This window comes from Peromyscus californicus, unplaced genomic scaffold (genome assembly GCF_007827085.1).
Source record: "Peromyscus californicus insignis strain IS unplaced genomic scaffold, ASM782708v3 Scaffold_23__1_contigs__length_62951481, whole genome shotgun sequence".
NCBI lineage: Eukaryota > Metazoa > Chordata > Mammalia > Rodentia > Cricetidae > Peromyscus > Peromyscus californicus.
The window spans coordinates 58484838-58508834 of NW_026294534.1; the positions used below are offsets into that span (position 1 = coordinate 58484838).

The 23997-nt window shown below is 35.3% G+C and overlaps 1 protein-coding gene across 1 annotated transcript in view; it reads right to left on the reverse strand.

Annotated features, from left to right (window-relative positions):
* LOC128119335 (vomeronasal type-2 receptor 116-like) overlaps nucleotides 1–22535 on the reverse strand; it is a 42686-nt gene extending 20151 nt beyond the window's left edge. The window contains exons 1-5 of the mRNA XM_052752748.1: nucleotides 22342–22535; nucleotides 4830–5121; nucleotides 3654–4463; nucleotides 2642–2869; nucleotides 1832–1955 (exon numbers count right to left, since the gene is read on the reverse strand). Coding sequence (XP_052608708.1) covers nucleotides 1832–1955; nucleotides 2642–2869; nucleotides 3654–4463; nucleotides 4830–5121; nucleotides 22342–22535 — 1648 coding nt within the window. The remainder of the gene's footprint in view (nucleotides 1–1831; nucleotides 1956–2641; nucleotides 2870–3653; nucleotides 4464–4829; nucleotides 5122–22341) is intronic.
* Nucleotides 22536–23997: the final 1462 nt, after the last annotated feature.

Sequence of the window (23997 nt, forward strand, 5' to 3'; positions counted from 1 at the left end):
GGGCCACATCAAGTTGCCTTTTCTAAGATATGCAAGTCAATAAAAAAGCACATTATACAAATAGACTTAAATACAAAAATATCATGATCTCCACAATAGTTGAGTAAATACCATTAATAAAAATCAGCCTGCCATGCTTAAAGATCTAGGGAGGAAATTATATATGGAGACATACTTCAACATAATTAAGGATATATTTTGACTAGACCAAAGCCAATATTGTTCTAAAGAGGAAAAAATAAAGCCATGCTACTATAATTAGGAAAAGTTCACAATGTATACTCTCTCTTAATTACTGTGTTTCCAGTCATAGCTAGAAAAAAATGAATAGATAAAAAAGATAAAGGTATATAAATAGGAAAATAATTCAAATTATCCCTGTTTACATATGTTACAGTACATATAAAAAGATCAATAAATAGCACCAGAAAACTTACCAGAAATTAAGAACATAGCTTTTTCCAAAATTGTCAGGTCAAAATTAATACATATATGAAGAAAGATACATTATAGGCAGAGAAAGAAATGCTGAACATGCTTTCATTCACATTCAAGTTTCACAAGATAAAAGATCAAAACTAAAATTCCCTTATGCATCACATATAACCACTACTCCAACCCACATTTTGGACATTTGTTATCAGGGTCTATTCAGATAAGTCCACCTCATCCTCTCCTCCACATGACTTTCCCAACCTCCAGATCTACACAAGGCCCCACATCCATTGTCCTGGTCTATTCTGAATAACCAATCAACTTTACTCCAGAATTCATGATCTGGACACAACCCATGTCTCCCTTCCACAACCTATATATCCCTTGAATACTGCACCACAATTCTCTGCCCAGATACATCCTATACAACTTGTCAACATTTCTAGACAGATGAGTCTGCCTGATCCCCTTCTTTATACTCCAAACCCAACCCCTAGATCAAACCTGTACCCAACCCATTGTTCTGGTCTGGACTGGATCATCCCTCTTGCACTATTCCCAGTTCTAGACACAACCCTGTACATATATCATGAATGCCAGCCCAACTTGTGGTGTCCATATTATTTCAAATCCAATTAAACCTTCTCCAGCCTTTCTGCTCAACCCAAACTTCACATTCTGTGCTCTATTCCATCCTACTCTATCTATGTCAGTCAGTAAACTGAAAAAATGTTTCTGCATACACTGAACTCATCATAAAAATACAAATAAAATAAAAAAGATCAAAGCAGTATCCCATCCTCTCTGAATTCAGCAGTCTAACAGAAATGGTCTCCAACAAGAATTACCCAGATGAAATATGGGACAAAGAATTTGAGAGAACCATAGTAAACATCAAAGAATAAATGGAGTTTAAAGAAGACATGAAGAAAGCGCTGAATGATTTTGAAGAAGCATTAACATAAGGAGAATAAACACTTGAATGATCTCCATGGAAACAAAAACATAAAGTTGATTAAAATGATGACGACAACCCAGGATTTCAAAACCCATTTATTAATGGAATAAAACCTTTGAAAATAACTGAAGATGAAACACAGATGGGAGATTCCTCTAATTATTATACAAATAAGACAACACAAGAATTCTGGTCTCCAAAGGCATACACTGTGATATCTTCTTTCCCCAAAATACAATAATTATCAAGACAGAGTTGTGATTGTGTTCTGCTTATTGTGTAATTTTGTGCTCTCACTTTAATAGTAGATTTTTAAAATAAATAAGTACAGGGAAAATAATTTGGTTTTAAAGATATTTTCCAATGGTATCCATTTATTGGATTTAAAGAGGAATACGAAAGAGAAAGGATGACTGTGTTCATAATGTTTACACTTACTTGTTTCATTAGAAATCTCATTTTCTGGGCAAGGAGTACAATCAAAACAACAGATAGCCTTTCCTTCCATATGTGCTTTCCTGAATCCAGGAGTACAACTCTCACTGCATAGTGATTGTGGGGTCTGAGGAAAATCAGAAATGCACTAGTAACTACTTCATCATTCATGCAACATAACAATAAATACAGTGACTCAGTGAACAGGAACTCTACAACATAATATTGTGTTCTTCAGTTAAACTGATTCTTTAGAAGTTTTTTGTTTGTATATATGTTCATGGCCTAAAGATAGTTCTCTAATCCTGATATTCTCTGAGAATTCATGAAAACTGTACAATTTGCATCCTGATAAATTCATGTTCACTAAATTGTACTTTGTAGATATTTTGAACCTGGTACCAGATGTTTTTCACTTGCTATTTGACTGTCATATGGAGAATTATTTCCTCTGCTGTGGACTTTTAGTGTAATACCACTGTATAAGACAAATACCAATAAAATACCTGACTATGGTATACAGCAATCTATATTATGTGTATTAGTATAGGATTAGAGTTCCTTAGTCAATTTTATAGTGATGAATGTTAACAAAGACATTGTATTTGGATCTTATGAAAAACATAAATCTAATGCAAAGATTGACAAATACACAAGACCAATTCTATCAGTATAAACAAAAATTCCTTAAATCATATTTGAGAAATGTACATTGGAGGCCAAGAACAGAGTAACCAGAAATCAAGAATAATAAAAACAAGAATATGATGCTAGTTATTTGTAGTTCAAAATATTATGTTAGCTTCCACAAACCTCGGTAAATCCTAAGGCCCACTCTATCATGTCCTCATGTAAGGACAATTGCTGACCAGGAGGTGCAAATGGAGAAAACATTCCTACTTTCAACATGTGCACAAAATTTATTGGAAAATGGCAATAGTTGAGGATATCATATTCTGCCACAGATTTCCTTTTCTCATCCAAAATGACTTGGTTAGAATCCAAATGATAAAGCTGAGTATTCCTTAGAAAGTAGTGCAGCTAGGAGCAATGAATGGCCCAGGTCAATCAGAAAGCAATATATGGAAAAGCCCTTCATCTCTTTTATTCATTATATCACAAGTCAGATTTACCACAACAATGAATAAAGCATAACAAGTTCAATGGTATAAAAAACTAAAATTTCCTAACGTTCCTAAGGTCAATAAGATGAAACAAAATGCACTATGAATTAGAACATAATTAACTGTTGTTCATCCAGATCTCAGTAGTGTAGTGAAATCTTGACATATTAAAAGATGATCTTGAGATATATAGGTGATATGTATTCTCATGTAGTTATTAATACACAAAGTCCACTTTAAACAGATCATTTTTGTACAATACCCATGTTTTCTCAGCAGCACTTAGGCATTCCTAAAGGTATTTTATATATTGGTGGATCTAAAGCAATTCCTAATCAAACCATCATTTTTATATAGAAAATATTTTTCTACTAAAGAAATAACTCTAGCAAGATATCATCTGATTTCTATGTGAATCCTGTATCTCATATGTGTATTGGTGTACACACACACGTAAATTTTACAAAAAACAAAATGAGAATGTTGACATAAAATGAATTTCCCATTTCATGTTGGTAATTTGTTCATCAATATGGTATCATTACTTACTATATTCTGTCTTACTGCAAACTGCAAAAAAATTTGTGTCTAAGATTTCTGTAAAATCTCACCCACAACTGGTCACTTTCTGTTCCCATAAATTCTTTCTTGAGAAAATTGTCTTTCTTATAATCTGTGCCATCCAAAGAAGTGTCCATTACCTTCCAGGGGAAATGCACCAGTCTCTTTAAACCCCCTCGTCCCTGAAATTCTACTTGATGAAGAAATAAATCATGAAGAATGCGGGCCACAGCATACACAGCATTGTATAGGTTGTAACTCTCCTCACTTATGGCCATGTCAATAAACGGATAAGGTGACATTCCCATGGAGGCATTGAGTGGACAGTTCTCCAGTTTTGTACAGTCAGACTCAGAAAATGAACAATCAAAAATTAAAGACCAATGTATAGCTAAGTAAATATCATTTGGGTATTTCGAGGGGTTAATAGCATGGATAAATTTTCTAAAACCTGCAATTTCCTTATGGTGGTGTGAAAACATGAGAGAACCATGAAATGGATGTAAGAACATACTTTGTTTCATTTTGAAAGAATGATATGGTGAGGCCATGACCCAGACTTTTTGTGTCATTAGAGATTGTTCTACCATGTGAAAGAATGTGATCAGTGAATCAGAGTCAAAATAGACTATAATCACATTTACTGATGATTTCAAGATGTGAAGAATTTTATCCACTTTAATATCTGGAGATGCTAATGATCTACCGAGTGACATAATTTCCACAAAGGCCATACAGATACCATTCTTGTCCATTTCTATTCTAAAGTCAGACCAAAACTGAAGGCTTCTTTCATCTTCTGAGATACAAAGTCCCACCCAGTTCCAGTGGAAATAAAGGATTAAAGAGATCATAGCATGGGCCAGAAAGGTGTCTTTAGGTGCCATCTGATATATAGAAGTTAAATGGGTATTGCCACTCAGGATGGGATCATAACGCCCAATGGTGAGCTAAGAGAATAAGAGAGTTAATAATAATATGAAGATAAGTCTTGCACAATTATGAAGCCTATTTGTACTTAACAATAGCTATAAGTTTGGGAAGGAAGATTGGCTCTTTTCATAGTTGTAGTCACCACCTAAATCCTCAGAATGTTTTGGAATATTCATAATTAGTCTCAGATTCAGGAAAATACATTGTCTTCTACAACTTCTACCTCTAGTCTATTCCTAACGAAGATCCCTCAGTAATTAAGTTTAAACAGAAATTTTGCATGATGAATAAATCTAGTCTCCACTTATCATTTTCCTCCATGAATACATCATTATCACTGAACAAATAATCAATACATTTCACTCTATTCGTGCAATACTCACCTGTGGAAATTTGTACAGCTCCAGCAGTTCTCCAAAAAGAGCAGATGCTGTCCATGATGGTCCTGTAATTAATACTACAGACTTGCTCTCTTTCCTACAGTTATAATTAGGAATCATTCTGTCAATCCCTGAAATCCACTTTAAAGAAATATACATTGTGTCTGCATCAATAAATGGGAAATTATTTGCATCAATTCCCAAAGTCATGTTTGGTAAAATATTAGAGTTTCTGTTGACCTCTTCAATGGCAAAAAGGAAGGACAGAAAAAACATGTAGGTCTTGAGCTTAAGCCTATAAAGATGGAAAGGAATCATAAAGAGGAGGGTGCAAGTCATGATTTTATTCAAGAATAATGTAATAAGTTTAAAGATTGTAGTTCATATAGCGAACAATTAAACACACTGAATTTTTACTTTGCCAGCATTTATTAATTGTACAAAATATTGGATTTTATCATTAGAGTTCATAGATGTTTATAATATAATTTGGTCCTTTTCAATTGGCTATTAGCAAAATAGTCCTCCCTCTCTTGTGGTTCCCCTTCCTCTACTGTAAGTTCTCCTAATACTTTCTATTCCCTCTCATATTTAATTTAATAATTACTATTTTGTGTATACATACTGAGAACTTTATGACTACACACTGCTGATTCTATTTAGTTTTGCTCATAATGTAATATATGTATGTATATGAATACAAGTTATTATTCATATCTATTTAATTTATATATTTTTTGAATGAATAATTGGTATTGGATAACCAGTTTGGTGACTCATTCCTGTCAAAGACCATTTATCCTCCTCTTGGCAGTCATTAATAGCCTGTAGGAAAAGGGCTAGGGGTTCATGGTATTTTCTCCACTCATGTGGCTAAGTCTACTAGTGCTGTCACTGCTCAAGCCTTGTTTAGGCTACCATACCATTGAGAATTCATTTGAACAGATTTTTTTCCTATGTAGAGCATACAATCTCACAGAAGATGTCCTCATCCTCTGTCTTTTAGAATCCTTCTATTCCTTCTTTCATGATATTTCCCAGACATATGTGTAGGAATTGAAGATATATCTATTAATTGCATTTAGGTACCCCTTAGTAACTTGTTATCTGTATACCAACAAGCTGTGGATTTCTGTAATTTAATTTTCTCTATCTATTGCAAAAATAATTTGTTTTGACAAAGAGTGAGAGTGAGAGCTACATTTATCTGTAAGCACAAGGATAAATATTTAGAAAGTAGTTAGAAATTGCACTGGTTTAAGAAAGTGTGAAACACGTCCCCTGTGCTCCATATTCTGGCCCACAACTCTAACGGCCTTATCAGAGGCTGTTTGGATCTTGGGACCAAGCCCTAGATTGAACCCTCTCTCTAGGCTACATATTCCCACCCACAACTCCAGCTTCTTTACCAGAGTCCAGGCTGGTCCAACGCATCCCAGGTAAGACACCACCCACTGCCAACAAACACTCCTCAAAGCCTACTCAGCATCTCCAGACTGCATCCCCTTGCCTGGGCTCCATAATCTGTCCCACAGATTTGGCACAAAACTTCTGTTTAACACATGGAAAGCCTGATTCTAGGAAAATTATGTCAGATTCTGCCCACTCCCAATTAACAATCTCTAAAGATGGCCCAACATCTCCAAATGTACCCTCTCTCCTGACCTCTATATGGCAGACCACAACTTCAGGAGAAAACCTCTGCTTTATTAGAGGCCATACCAGTATAAATATTACAGAGACCAATCAGGTACCTAGAACCCCAGAGGCCGTACTTGTACTTTAAAACTCAAAGGCAATATGGGTATACAAAAATTCAGAGTTCTTGAAGGTGACAAAAACAACAGCAGAAACACTCTACTGGGTCTGAAGACTCGCTAGTCACCAGAACCCCTTGCCACACAGTCCAGAAGAACAGAAATGAAACTGAAACCAAGGAACAAAACACCCATCTAACAAAGACAAACTCAGGAACTAATAACTATAGTCATCCAAAACCAGATGCCTACATGCCAGTGTGAGAACACAATGAACAACAGAAAGGGCAATATGGCATCATCAGAGCCTAGCTATCCTACGACAGCAAGAACTGAACATTCCCACCCAGCCGAATCACAAGAAGATGACCTTAAGAACAACACTATGCAGATGATAGCATCTTTAAAGAGGAAATGAAAACATCTCCTAAAGAAATTCAGGGGAAGACAATCAAAATATTGGAGGAAAGCAATAAATTCCTTAAAGAAAGTCAAGAAAATAAACAGGTGAAGGAAGCTGTTCAAGTCCTGAAAATGGAAATAGAAAAAATAAAGAAATTACAGAGGGAATTCTGGAAAGGGAAAACCCAGGTAAGAGAACAAGAAATAAAAAGGAAGCATCACAAACATAATACAAAAGAGGGAAGACAGAATCACAGGCAATGAACATACAATAGAAGAAACAAATTTATAGGTCAAAGAAAATGTTAAATCTGACAATTTTCTAACACAAAAATTCAGGAAATCTGGGATGCTATGGAAGGACCAAACATAAGAACAGGAGAAGAATCCTTGCTCAAAGGCCCAGAAAATATATTCAACAAAATCACAGAAGAAAATTTCCTTTACCTAAAGAAGAACATTCATATAAAGGTACAAGAATCAAACAGAATACCAAATAGATTAGACCAGGAAAAAAGTTCACGTGCCACATAATAAAGACATTAAATATACATAATAAAGAAATAATATTAAAAGCTACAAAGAAAAAAGGCCAAATAACCCATAAAGGCATATGCATTAGAATTACACTGGGATTCTCAGTGGAGAGCATAAAAGTCAGAATGCCTTGGACAGATGTCTTGCATACTCTACAAGACCATGGATACAAGCCAAGACTACCAGCAAAATTTTCAATCACCATAGATGGAAAAATCAAGATATTTCAAAAAACTTTCAAATTTAAGCAATATCTCTCCACAAATATGGCTCTATAGAAGGTAATAGAAAGCAAACACAAACACAAGGAAGTTAACTACTGCTATAAAATCACAGGCAAAAATAATTTCACACCAACAAAAGGCAGAGAAAGGAAACACAGACATACACACAGACACAGACACACACACACATGCATGCACTATCACCACCACCAACAAGAATATAACAGAAATTACCAATCATTAGTTATTAATATCTCTCAATATCAATGGACTCAATTTCTCAATAAAAGGACACAGGCTAGCAAAATGGATACCATCCTTCTGCTGCACTCAAGAAACAAACCTTAACACCAAAGATAGACATTACTGCAGAGTAAAGGATTGAAAATGATTTTCCAAGCAAATGAAGTAAAGGAGGGAGCTAGTGTAGCTATGCTAATCTAACAAAATAGACTTCCATCCAAAATTAATCAAAGGAGACAGAGAAAGATATTTAATACTCATCAAAGGAAAAATCCTCAAAGATGATGTCTCATCTTTGAACATCTATGCACCAAGTGCAAGGGCATCCAAATTTTTCAAAGAAACGTTATCAAAGTTCAAATAACACTTTGAACTTAACACATCAATTGAAGGAGACTTCAATACCTCACTCTGACCAGTGGACAGGTCATCTAGACAGAAACTAAAAAGAGAAATAATGGAGCTAACAGACATTTTGACACAAATATACCTAACATGTATATACAGAACATTTTATCCAAACACAAAAGAAGATACCTTCTACTCAGCACCTCTTGGAACATTCTCCAAAACTGACCATATACTAATTCACAAAACAAGTCTCAACAGATGCAAGAAATTCACATATACCACTGTTCCTTATCAGACCATGATGGATTAAAGTTGTAGTTCTACAAGAGAAATGACAAAAAGCCTGCAAACTAATGGAAACTGAACAACTTTCTACTCTATCACTACTCAGTCAAGGAACAAATAAAAGATCAAGACTTTCTATAATTCAATGAAGATGAATTCACAGCACACCCAACTTATGGGACACAATGAAAGTGATGCTAAAAGGAAAGTTCATAGCACTAAGGGCCTTCATAAAGAAATTAGAGAGATCTCATGCTAGGGGCTTCATGGCATATTGGAAAACTCTAGAACAAAAGAAGCAAACGCACCCAAGAGGAGTAGACTGCAGGAAATAATCAAACTGAGGGATTAAATCAATAAAACAGAATCAAAGAGGACAATATAAAGAAAGAAATGAAGAAATGGTTCTTCCAAAAAAAATCAACAAGATAGGCAAATCCCTATTCAAAGTAACTAAAAGACAGAGAGTAGATTCTCAAATTTAAAAAGATCAGAAATGTAGAGGAGGATATAATAGCAGTCACCAAGGAAATGCTAAGATTCATTGGGTCATACTTCAAAAACCTGTACTCCACAAAACTGGAAAATCTAATAAAACAAAATGAACAACTTTTCAAAAGATATCACTTACCAAAATTAAACCAATATCAGATAAGCAATTTAAATATAACTATAACCACTAAGGATATAGAAGCAGTCATTAAAATCTCCCAAGCCTAAAAAGATTCATTGGGTCATACTTCAAAAACCTGTACTCCACAAAATTGGAAAATCTAATAAAACAAAATGGACAACTTTTCAAAAGATATCACTTACCAAAATTAAACCAATATCAGATAAGCAATTTAAATATAACTATAACCACTAAGGATATAGAAGCAGTCATTAAAATCTCCCAAGCCTAAAAAAGCCTAGGCCAGATGCCTTTAGCACAGAACTTCACCAGACCTTCAAAGAAGAGCTAATAATAACAGTCCCCAAAATTATTCTATGAATAATAGAAACAGAACATCACAAATTCATTTTATGAGCCCAGAGTAACCCTGACACCCAAACCACAGAAAGACTCAAAAAATAAAGAGAATTCCAGAACATTATCATTATAAACTGATGCAAAAAATTCAATAAAATAATTGCAAACTGAATCCAAGAACACATAAAAAAGATAATCCACCATGATCAAGTAGGCTTCAGCCAGAAGATACAGGGATGGTTCAACATACAAAAATCTGTCAATGTAATCTACCCTATAAGCAAACTGAAAGAAAAAAATCACGATCATCTGATTAGATGCAGAAAAGGCTTTTGACAAAATCTAGAGACAAAATCAAAATCAAAATCTAGATGCTTTATGACAAAAGTCTTGGAGTGGTCAACAATGCAAGGCTCATGCCCAAACATAATAAAAGCAATTTACTGTAAGCCTATAGTCAACACCTAATTAAATGGAAAAAAATTCAACACAACTCCAGTAAGATAAGGAATAATACAAGGCTGTCCACTCTTTCCATATATATTCAATATAATACTTAAAGTTCAAGCTAGAGTAACAAGAGAACTAAAATAAATCAAGGGGGATACAAATTAGAAAGGAAGAAGTCAAAGTATTTCTATTGGCAGATGATATGATACTGTATACAAGTGATCCCAAAAATTCTATCAGAGAACTGCTACAGTTGATAAACACCTTCAGAGAAGTGGCTAGATGCAATGTTAACTCAAAAAATCAGGAGCTCCCCCTATATAAAAATGATAAATGAGCTTCAAAGAAATCAAGGAAACAATACCCTTTATAATAAACAGTCATAAATAATATAAAATATCTTGAAGGAACTAAAACCAACCAAGTGAAAAACTTGTATCCCAAGAACTTCAAGTTGTTGAAGAAAGAAATTGAAGAATATATCATAAGATGGAAAGATGTACCAGGCTCATGGATTAGGAGGTTTAACATAAAAATGGTCTATGCCACATGAGCAGGATACAAGTCTTTTATTGAAAGTGAGGCTCAGTTTGGTGGTGAGTCTCAAAGGTACTAGTTGTTATAAGAGGAAAATACCAGGCAAATGATAAAAGTACTAAAAGTACTACACAATTCAGGAGGTGTGGAGGTGGACAGTAAATGTAGTCTACCTGGAAAATTGTCATTGGTAGTGTCTATATAGACCCTGTAAGAAAGAAAGCCATGTTTCGGTGGTACCTTCCATAAGAAGGGTGATGGACTATGAAGAGAATGATGTCTATGTCAAGCAACAGCAGGATTATGGATATCGACATCTATACTGAGATAATAAATCATAACTCTGAGGACTAAGAATTTGAGAACATAATGTGTTTTGAGGATTATGTGAGTTCAGCAAAGTGCATATGTTAGAGATGAGATTTTTGTCCTCTGAGGGCTCAGAGTTATTATCATTTCACCACATAAATACCTATAAATACTAAATCATAGAAAGAGCAAATGAACACACCTCAAATCCTATTGTCTTGTGTGATTTCTCAATTGCCATAACTGTGAAATCTAAACGTTTCCTGTTTATGTCCCCTAATATTGGATATGTGGTTAAGTAGGTACTGTAGCTATCTAATTTATAATTGTAGGCAACCATTGCAGCTATTTGAGCCTATCTATGTTCATATTTGACTATTTCATGACAATATTTTTGCCCTAATTTATGCTTTATATGATATGATAATATTTCACCTAAAAGTAAATAAATAACTATTACAAAAATGAATATTGAGTAAAAACTCAGATCATATTTTAGTTCTGTTTTTATGTTTACTTTTTCATTGATGTTAGTGTATTTTTGTTTCTGTCTTTGTGGACAAGACATGTGAGTCCCACAGCACAAATGGAGCTATCCAAGAACCTATTTTGAGAATTTTTTTCTTCAATTTAACTCTCGATGGATCAGAGGAATGAACACAAATCCCTAGGTCTGAGTGAAGTTGCTTTACCTCTGGACTCAGCCTCATAGCCATGTACTTTATTTTATAAGTGGCTGTTTGACAAATGTAAACTGTGTTTGAATCAATAAATAATTTGGTACCTTCTTGGAGAGTAAGGCTATGGACATTTTAGCATAATCATGAAAAAGCAGTATATGACATAATGTTTTTGAAAGTTAATTAAGACAATGACTGTGGGTTGAAAATAGTATGGCAATGCTTGAACATTAAACTGCATAAGATATTGAGTGTAGGTATCCACCAACATGAGAAATCAGGACACTAAGATTCACAAGGTCATGTGAACAATTGGGAAAATGAAAACAGCATGCATTGAATGCTACTTTGTAGGGCACATTTTGATTTTTTTTTATTCCATTCTGACTCTATTTGAGTTCCACAACCCAGATATGCTAAATTCTGTTAGGTACAACTATGTTTAATGCCATACAATTGCATTTAAGATGCCTGTAACTGGATGAGGGATCTCTGTAATTTCAACTAGATCTATGTTGATCACATTTTAGTAGTTAATTCTTTTATTTATGTATCTGAAGACTTTCTTAGTGGCAATGCTTAAAATGTGAAAAAAACTTATATTGAGCTAACATTGTGATATAATCAATAGAAAGAGAAACAGGTGAGGAGAGAGAAGAGAGATGGGGAAAAGAAAGATCCTTCAAATTGTAAAATTTTATATCTAGGGAATATGAGGTGGGAAACAGGATAAATATTAGATTTCTATCTCCAGGGGTAAGTTATAATTATTTCTACCAACACAATGTAAGGGATCAGAAAAGATGTCTCTTAATTCCAGTAGTTCAGTTATTTCAATAAGCCCTCCCACTGCTTGTGATTCATGATAAGTGCTCAGAATTATTAGTAAAGATGAAAGACATGATATTACAAAAAATCATATATATGTAAAAACATGGAAACTTTTGTCAAAATATACTATACTAATAATATGTCAAAATAGATTTCAAAATACAAATGTGATATAACCAAATATAAATACATATGCCAAAACATGGAAAAATGTTTTCAAACATACTAAGATAATAATATATTGAAGTACATTGTAAAATACAAAGCAGTTATATTAATGGTAACATCAAAATTTAAAGGTAGTACTGTATGAAAGCTGGAAATATAAAGAGACATTCCAAATTTTAATTTAAGGTAAAATTTATAACTTTTTTTCACATAAATGTAGAATTAAAAGTATCATGTATTTAAGCAATTACCAGGAATATGTCTGATTTCTCACTAAAAATGTTTCAAATTAGTCATCAAATATTTATTTCCTACTAACTTCATAAAATTGAATTGCATGATTAATTTCACATAAAATAAAACTAGTATAAAGAAGGAAACACTATTCACTTCTTGAACCATTTCAACATCCCTGTTCAGCACTTTCAAACTTCCTAGTCCCCTTCTACGAGGTTTTCTTCACCTGACATCATATATGCATTGATAACAAAGAGAGCTCACTTCTTGGTGAAATTTTTCTGTGTACACACTCATCTGTTCACTACTACAATATACACCTGACATATTGTCAAATTATCTAGAGAAATGACGTTTTTTGGCTCATGGATTCAAAGGTCTCATTGTTTAATTGACCTTCTTCATTTCTTTTATGCCTTCTATAATACAGCACATTATAAAGTATCCTTTGGGAGAACAACACCATATACATGACCAGATAGCAGAAAGAATAAGATATCCTCTAGCCACTTTGATGACCTTGTCTGCAATGATCATAGATGTGCTATTATATCCCACCTGTTATTGATGTCAACAACAACAACATCAGCACTCTGTAAGATTGCTGGCTGTATGATAAAAAGATTTTTTTCTATTCCGTGGTGATGCCGAGAAGCTGGCCCTCCAGATAGCAATACCTAACCAAGCAAGGGAAAGATATGTATGATAAAAACTTCGTCTTGAAGAAAGTAAATGAATTAGATATTAGAAGGTGAAACGATCTCCCATGTTCATCAATCAGTAGAATTAATGTAGTAAACATAACCACCAACCAAAAATAATCAATAACTTCATAAAAATCTCCATTAAATGCAAATACAATCCTTCACAAATCTTGAAATAACAATTCAGAACTTCATATAAAAAAACAGGTTCACTGTATTTCTGGATTATTAATCTGGAACATTAATGTAACTACTGGATTGTCCACTTTTTCTAATTTCAAGATGTATTACAGAACGATAGCATTACATATGGCATGAGATTGGCATAAAAATTGACACAATGTTTAATGGAATTGAAATGAAACCTGAAATATAAACCCACACATGTAGACATATGACTTTTGTTAGAGAATCCAAAAGTGAATACTTTAAAAAATACAGCATCTGGAACCAATGGTTCTGATCAACCTTTATGCCTCCATGTGGAAGAATGCAAATAGATTACCATTCACTACCCTGAACAAAACTCAATCCCAAGGTAATCAAGGACCTTAACATAAAACCATGTACACTGAATCTGATTGAAAGTAGGGAATATCCTTGAATGCATTGGCAATGGATATGATCTTCTGAATAGAACATTAATACTGCAGGAACTAAGATTAACATTTAGTAAATGAGACCTCATGAAACTGAAAAGTTTCTGTAAGTCAAAAGACATAGTCAATCAGACAAAGCAGCAGCTGACTGATTGGGAAAATATATTTACCAACTCCACATCTGATAGTGGAATAATATACTAAATATATAAACACACAAAAAAGTAAAGTTCAAAAAAAACCCAAGTAATCCAATCATAAAATGAGATATGATCTAAACAGAGAATTTTCAAAAGAGAAATCTCAAATTGACGAGAAACACTTAAATAAATGTTCAACATCCTTAGGCATCAGAAAAATGCAAATCAAAACTACTTTGAGATTCCATCCTACACCTGTCAGAATGATTAGGTTCAAAAACACAAGTCACAGCTCATGCTGGCAAGAATGTGGAACAAAAAGAATACTCCTCCATTAATGTTGGAAGTGCAAACTAATACAGCCACTATGGAAATTAATAGGGTGGTTTCTCAGACATTTGGGAACTGATCTACCTCAAGACCCAGCTATACCACTCTTGAGCATAAACACAAATGACACTTCATCCTATCATGAGGACACTTACTCACTTATATTTGTTGTGGCTTTATTCACGATAGCCAGAAACTAGAAACAATCTAGATGTCCTTGAACCAAAGAATGAAAAAAAATGATTATTTACACAATGAGTGTTACTTGGGGGCTAGAGAGATGTATTGGTGGTTAAGAGCACTGGCTCCTCTTCCAGAGGACATGGATTAAAAACTTCCAGCACCATATGGTGGGTCACAACCATTTGTAACATTAGTGGATTCCACCACCTTCATCTTGTCTCCAAGGCCTTTACACAGACATGCATCTATACACATAAAATAGTAAAGTTTAAAAGGTGCAGCTGGACAGATGACTCAGCAGTTAAAGGGTATGCTCACAACCAAAATTATAAGAGGTATAACACTCAGGTGTTACAGAAAAAGACATCAAAGATGGGTGGTGGTGGCACATGCCTTTAGTCCCAGCACTTAGGAGGCAGAAGCAGGCAGATCTCTGAGTTTGAGCCCAGCCTGATCTGAAGAACAATTTCTAGGATAGCCATGGCTATACAGAGAAATCATGTCTGAAAAATAAAAATGAAGACGGAAAAAAAGAAAAGGAAAAAGAAAAATTGCATCAGGAAATTTACAGGCAAGTGGATGGAACTAGAAAACATCATCCTAAATGGGATAACCCAGACATAGAAAGACAAATATAACATGTATTCACTTTTAAGTGGATATTAGCTTTTAAGAAAATGAGAAACACTCCATCCCTCCCCCAACTTGACTATCCTGTTCCCTCATGATCATATCCCCCATCCCCTATCCTCTATTGCCTCCTCATCCCCAGTTTACTCATTGGGATCTCCTACATTTCCTCTTCCCAAGGTGATCTGTACATCCCTCTTAGGGTCCTCCTAGCTTCCTAGCTTCTTTGGAGCTGTGGGTTGTAGTCTGATTATCCTTTGCTTTATATCTAGTATCCACTTACAAGTGAGTAATACCATATTTGTCTTTCTGAGTCTGGGTTACCTCACTCAGGATGGCATTTTCTAGTTGAAAGAGGTATACTAATAGAGGGAGACATTATGGGGTAAGGGAGAAATGGTGCTAGGGAAATTCCCAGGAATCCACAAGGAAGAACCCAGATTAGACTACTAGCAACAGTGGTGAGGATGCCTGAACTTGCCTACCCTGTAAATCAGACTAGTGAATACCCTAACTGTCATTACAGAGCCTTCATGCAGTAACTGATGGAAGCAGATGTAGAGACCCACAACCATGCACCAGGCCAAGCTCTGGGAGTCCAGTTGAAGAGAGAGAAGGGGGATTATATGAAAAGGAGGGTCAAGATCATGATGGGAAAATCTACAGAGACAACTGAACCAAGCTCAAAGGAACTCACAAACTTTTGACCGACAGCTGTGGAACTTGTTTGGGACAAGACTACACCTTCTGCATATGGGAGATGGTTGTGTAGCTGGGTCTGTTTGAGGGGCTATGGCAGTGTGATCAGGATCTATCCCTGGTACATGAGCTGGGTTTCTAGATCCCATTACCTATGGCCAGACACCTTGCTCACTCCTGATAAAAAGTGGGGAGGGGCTTGGTCTTGCCTCATCTGAATGTACTAGACTTAGCTGCCCCCCCTTATGGGAGAACTTATTCTGTTGAAAGAAGGGATGAAGTGGGGGGGGGAAGGTAGGAAGGAAGCTGGAAAAAGGATGAGGGGGATCTGTGGTTGGTATGTAAAGTGAATTTAAAAAATTTAAAAAAAAGAAAATGATAACCAAACTGTAATCATTAGACCTGAGAAGTTTGTTGAAATGAAGAGATTTAGGGGGATGAATGGATATTCTTGGGAGATAGAAATAAATTTTATGGGTAGACTGGGTGTGAGTGGGGATGAGTATGGGGCAATTAGTTTGGGAAAAGATGGGGTGGAGGGAGAGAGCATGGGAAGAGAAGGCTAGAATTGAGGGGACTTTGATGGGTAGGTGTAAACCTAGTACAGTGGAAACTTCTTGTAATCTATGAAGGTGATCCTAATGAGGACTCCTAGTAATGGAGGATACTGAGTCTCACCTAGCCATTTCTTGTAGCCAGGTGAGGCTTCCAGATGTGGGACTGTGTTGGTGTTTGCCAATTGAGTTGTAGGCCAAACATATCCCCTGGAAATCTCCCAAAGTAATCCAGACTGATGCTAAAATAAAAGGATGATATCCACAAATTGACAGTGGGGCTCCTTTGCCAAGGACACCACACAACTCATTGAACAGGCAGAAGCCAAGCTGGCACTTACATGCAGTCCTTACCCCTGTGTTCCAGTCTCAGATATAGAGAGGTACTCTGAAGGCTACCAACAGAGATACGTGGACCAACCCAGCTTCAAACCTTTTACCTACAATCTATCCTCTCTCCAAAATATGCTAAGGCAATGGTAGCATTGATCTTGCGAGAGAAGTCTAGCAATGTGTGGATTGACTTAAGGCCCACTGAGAAGGAACACAGACAGGATATTGCTTGTGTAATGAAGAACCAAAAACTAGATAGCCCAAATGCCTAGGGAAAACAAAAAAATGCTCAAAAAATCAATATGATAATTCCTAATTATAGTCTGCTAAACTTGTAGATCAGTGCCTTATCCAATCATCATCAGAGAGGCTTCCTCCAGCAGTAGATGGGAACTGATGCAGAGACCCACAGTTAGACATTATGGGAAGAGGGAATCTAAACTGAAGGTCTCCATCAAGCCTCTCCCATCAGATCTCAGGGATCCTGTGGAAGAGGAAGCAGGAAGTTTCTAAGAGTCAGAATGGATGGAAGACACCAGGAGAACAAAGACCCTCTGAATCAACAAAGCAAGGATCATCTGAGTTCACAGAGACTGAAACAGCAAGCACAGAGCCTAGATTGCTTGCACCAGGACCTCAGCATATATATTATTGCTATTGGCTTAGTATTTGTATGGGAATCCTAATTGTGAGAACCAGTGGGCCTCTGATACTTGTACCTGCTCTTAGGACTCTTTTCTTCCTGTTGGGTTGTCCTGTCCACTGTACATATGCTAGTTTTGCTTCACCTTATTATATATAATTTTGTTGTGTTTGTTTGTTATCTCTTAGAATCTTGATCTTTTCTAGTGAGAAACAGAAAGGGAGTAGATCTGGAGGGGAGAGGATATGTGGACAAACTGGGAGGAGTAGAGGAAGGGGAAACTATATTCAGGGTGTATTTTATGAGAAAAAAATCCATTTTCTCTTTTTTTAGAAGAATGATTTATTTATTTTCATTTTTATGTGCGTTGGTGTTTTGCCTGAATATATATCTGTGTGAGTGTGCTGGATCCTTTTGTACAGGAGTTACACACAGCTGTGAGCCACCATGTGGGTGTTGGGAATTGAACCTGTGTCCTCTGGCAGAGCTGCCAGTACTCTTAACTGCTGAGCCATCTCTCCAACCCTAGAATCTGTTTTCAAAAAAGAAAAAAAATCATAAAATTTAACTTTGAAAAGATGGAAACAGTAATAAAAATCCTTTTTACCAAAAAGGAAAAAATACCAAAAACTGAAAAACAACATGACCAAACACCATATTTAGGCACAGATGGATTCACAGCAGAATTATTTCACACTGTTAAAAAAGATTTACAGCTAATACTCCTCAATTTGTTTTTTATAAAATAGAAATAGAATGATAATACCCAAAGTCATTCTGTGAAACCCTTATTACTGTAATATCCAAAGCAGGTAAAGACACAACAACAGCAACAGAAAAATAAACACAGGCCAGGCAGTGGTGGCGCACGCCTTTAATCCCAGCACTCGGGAGGTAGAGGAGGGTGGATCTCTGTGAGTTCGAGGCCAGCCTGGGCTACAGAGTGCATTCCAGGAAAGGCGCCAAAGCGACACAGAGAGACCCTGTCTCAAAGTAGCCACCCCCTGTTCAAAAAAAAAAAAGAAAAATAAACACAGACCAGCATCCCTGATGAATATAAATGTAAAAATTCTCAACAAAATACTAACAAACCATGTACAGGAACATGTCAAAGTCATTCTCCATGAGTAAGTTGTCTTTGTTCCAGAAATGCAGCACCAGTTCAGCATACATAAGTCCATAATTAAAATAAACCGTATAAATGGTCTTCCCAACAGCTGAAGAAAAAGCCTTTGGCAAAATTCAACAATTTTATATAGAAGTCCTATCCTAAAGAAGTAGGGCTGGAAGATATAAACATTTTATTTTCTAATAAAAACATTATCAGAATATGCTTTATGGAAAAAATCTATTTTCAATAAAAGATGAATTAATTGATTACAGAATTAATGCCAACAATTACACAAACTCATTATCTGTCAGGAATGTGCAAATAAAAACCACATATTATCATGAGCTGATTTTTTTTTTTATTCCAACTTCTTTTTTTTTTTTAATTTATTTTGCAATACAATTCAGTTCTACATATCAGCCACGGATTCCCTTGTTCTCCCCCCTCCCGTCCCCCTCACCTTTCCCCCAACCCCCCCCCCCCCATTCCCATCTCCTCCAGGGCAAAGCCTTCCCCACAGACTGAGGTCAACCTGGTAGACTCAATCCAGGTAGGTCTAGTCCCCTCCTCCCAGGCCAAGCCAAACAATCCTGCATAGGCCCCAGGTTTCAAACAGCCAACTAATGCAATGAGCACAAGATCTGGTCCCACTGCCTGGATGCCTCCCAAACAGATCAAGCCAATCAACTGTCTCATGAGCTGATTTTTAAAATCAGGACAAAAATGAGAAAAAATTGCAATAATATTGAGAATCAGAAAATGCTACATACTATTTGTGAGAGTGTAAATTGCAACAATGCATCTCCCACAGTGAAGTAAATAGATAAATAAATAAATAAATAAATAAATAAATAAATAAATAAATATAATTGAAAAGTATATATCTAAACTTTGATGTCCTTCTTCCCACTTCCTTGGGTTCTCCACAGGAAATTATATCAACAGCATAGGCAGAAGTCGAAATATATGATGGGATCACACAAATCTTAAGAAGCTACAAAGTCTAACAAATACAAGTTGGATATTGTATTTAGGAGTAAACAATTTTCCTTTCTGGAGAATACACTTTTGGGCAAACCAGAGGATATATAAATTGTTTAAAAAGAAAATTTATTTTTAAAATAATGCAGTATAAATAAAAGAGGATAAGACAATTTCTTTCCAATGAATTTCCATATGCAGACAATGTAAATGTTGTTAGCAATTAACAAGACATGATAATTTTACTGTCTGTGGGTTTCCATGCACTCTCCTGACACATCTAACATTAAAGTTTGACATTATAATTTGAATATGTACTATTCTACTGAAAATAACACTCAATGATTATTTTACTGAATAAATTATTGTGAAGTTGGAAATGCATTCTTTTCTCTCTTAGATAGATTCAACTAAAAAATTATGAAGAAAGCAACCAGTTGGGGAACATTTGTCTCTGAGGTAGTGAGATTGAAAAGCAGAAAAGAAAACACCCACATACTTTCTCTGCCTACAAAGATAAATGAACTTTCCCTCTAACAACTGGACCTAGAGATCATGCAAAGAGTTTATTCCTCAGAATATTTAACTCCTCCAAGGACTGTGCTAGAGCTACAGTTTTTTAATTTATCATTAATGTTTTAATGATAATTATTTTCAATCCTGTATAGACACATGATAGTAAAACCTTTTTTCTTTATTAAGAAATTATTTGTTCATTTTACATGCCAACCACAGAACCCCTTCTCTCCCCTCATCCTGCTCCCCCCAGCCTTCTTCCTTAATGCACCTCCCATTTCCTCCTTTAAAAAGGTAAATCCTTCTATGGAGAGTCAGCAAAGCCTGGTACATTTAGTTGAGGCAGGTCCAAGTCCCTCCCCCTGCATCAAGGCTGTGCAAGGTGTCCCATCATAGGTAATGGTCTCCAAAAAGACAGTAGAGCTACAATTTTGTATTTTAGTGGATGTACTGGAAATTTCCTGTTCTATTCAATTGTCTTAGATAAAATATATTTCATGTAGCTTTTTATTTCTAATTGTTTCACTCAGCTATCTTTCACAAAGTACTAAGTGGTAACACAAACTGGATTTTAGAAGATTGTTCTAATTATAGTTAAGACAAAATAACTTCTGTCTATTCTTTAAAAAAATGTACTATTAGCTGGGCGGTGGTGGCGCACGCCTTTAATCCCAGCACTTGGGAGGCAGAGCCAGGAGGATCGATGTGAGTTCAAGGCCAGCCTGGTCTCCAAAGCGAGATCCAGGAAAGGCACAAAGCTACACAGAGAAACCCTGTCTCAAAAAACAACAACAACAAAAAACAAAACAACAACAAAAACAAAAAAATGTACTATTTCTGATACCACAGTCATCATGGAATACAGATTCTTACACATCCATTCAAAACAGAGTATATTTTCTCTTTTTCCCTGAAAAACAACTTTATAAGTGTTTAAATATCCACATAGGCCCTTCATGAAATAAATTATTCCTCACTATAGTGTCATGAATCACAGGTTTCTGAAACCTAACTAATCAGTATTACAAGAATTACCCCAGACATCTCTATTGATCTTACTAATTTGTCAGTAGTTACAATAATTTTCAGTAGTAGCTATCAGAAAAAATGCTACAAGTAAACATTAATACCAATATGAAATTCAACCCCAGAAAATGGTGAAATAAACATATCATGGACCTTTAGGAAAGTGTTAAACTGAAGAAAGTTAAACATATAAATATCATACCATTTTAATAGAAGAGGAAGGAAAGCCTTCTAAAACTGTAAAGATGCTCCAGTTTATGACCCTGTGTTCCATGTTAACAAATACTGGGCTAGAACTGTGAGTCTAGCATCTGATCAGGAACTTCAGTGGTTGCTACTTCCAATAATACTTTATTCACACATAGGGAAAATCAGAATGCTGTGATTCTAGTGAATTTACTCTTAAGCATCTACAAATTAGACTTTATGTTGCAAAAGTACATTGAATGTCTTTATTACTTGCAGAAATTAATATGTCCAAGTAAAACAGAAATAAATTTTAGAAATAAAAGTATCTCACACCTGCCTGTTCTCTTTCTCCTTTTGATATTTCAGATGCTGTGAACATTGCATAACATGAAGTAATAGTATAAATTTCATAGAAATGTATACATGGACCCTATTAAGTGAAACCTACTGTTTATATGAACAGAAGTAGCAGTGGCTTCTCAAATAAAATTGAATGAATAACACATGTTTAAATGGACATCACCATCTAACTGACACCTGACAATAAGAACCTTGCTGTGACACCTCATAACATATCTTAGAAAATTATGTTATTATTTAATGTATATTGCATGGTCCTATGAAATTACATTCTATACTAGTGAAGGATGGGCATGCTGGAGTAATTTGAGAGCATTTACCCTTGAAAAGCAATTGGTGAAAGGAAGGAATGTTAAAAAAAATCTGTTCTTTCTTAATTTACAAACCTAATGAATAGTGAGAGAAATGCATTGAGAACTGTTCCATAGACGTGGGAAAAAAATCAGAAGAAAAGTTACAACAGGCATTGATAAATTCATGATCAGATCCTTGATATCTAGTACAAAAATGAGTAAATTAAAGAAGATACTCACCGTCTGACATTCTGATAATGACCTGTGGCTTTGATTTGTCTTTGCCAAGTATAAAAAGGGAGCAGTGCAGCAATCATGATATCCCCTTCTAGGAATATGCTTGCTTTCTTTTTCAAAGCACATGAAATAGGGTCATAAGAGTACATAAGCTGGGGAAATAGCAAGATAAGGCAGATAAAAACCAGCAGAAACATCAGTAGTAAGTCTAAAAAGACCTAAGCTTTTGTGGACATGAAGTTGGTGGCTGCAACTTTGGGAGGTTTGAATATTTGATAAGTTTGTATGAATATGTGAGCGTATTTTATACTGCCTGGGAAGCCCAAATGAACCTCCCTCCCCAATGTGTCCCTACCTAGATTGCTAAAATCCTCTAGAGGAGTGTGGAACACTCTCTGTCCTGGGGCTCTGCATCTGAGGTCCTTGTTCTAAACAGAATCACAAGTTGAAAAATATTATCGAGGATTGTCATTCTCATTCCCAGGTGTCATGCTATATTCAAGACCTCATAAAATAAGGCTAAAGAAAATATCTCTCCTCATTTGGGTAATTTTTCTAAAACCAGTCCAAAGACACTGGTATGAAAATATTTCAAGATGATTACAAATAAAGATGCTTTTTAGATTGTAGATGAAGGAATGAAAGCAGGAACAGTCAAAGTTATTACTGTATCACATCTACCTAGGTCATGCAGTAACACATAAAGTGGAGCAGCCACACTCAATCAATGCCCAGTGGAGGCAGGGAACTTTTTATAACACATTCAAATATGAGTACCAAGCTCATATAAAAATATCAATATGCATGCACAGGTTTTTTTCTTGTTTGGAGAGTTCATACTTATTAGGAAATTTTGAGTCAGTTACCCCAGGTCAATATATAAGTCAACTCTCATGTTTATTTATTGAAATTTGGCTTTTTGTTTGTGATTGCAATGTGCATCTCTTCTTCATGAATTCACAGATCGATATTTGTCATAATCATTTTCTACATCCACATCAATGTGGTTCAGTATGTATGATTTTTTTCTTATAATGAAAATAGATTTTTTATAAAATACATCCAGATTACAGTTTACTACCAAAACTACTCTGAGATTTGCCAGACAGACCTCTCTATTCACATAAATCCATACTTTTTCTTTCTCTTTCTCTCTCTCATTAGAAAACACACCAGAGGAATAGAGATAAAATAAATGAAAGTACAATAAGATTTGACAAAAATGAACTAATGAGGGTTTGAAAAAAAACAAACAAATGAAAAAGTTAAAAAAAAACCCATATAGATGCAGAGTCACACTAGCTCTCATATTTAAGAAGCCTAGAAAAACACAAACCTGAATACCATAATACATACCTAATGTACCTATAGGGTAAAAAGAAAGAAAGAAAAAGATAAAGAAAAAGGAAGGAAAGAAAAATTGTCTGCCACAACATTATGAGACAATGAAACTCCAAAGATGCCACTGAGTTCTTTATGTGTTGACCATCTACAAATGGCCATGGAGCCTGCTCTTAAGAGTCGTTTGTTCCCATTGCAGATCAAAGGGTTTGTGTGGGGACATCTCATCCCCCATATTTCCCCAGAGTACTCTTGAGTAGAAGCAGCTGGAAATATTAGTTAGTAAGATAGAGGGGATAGAAACAGATACAAAATATA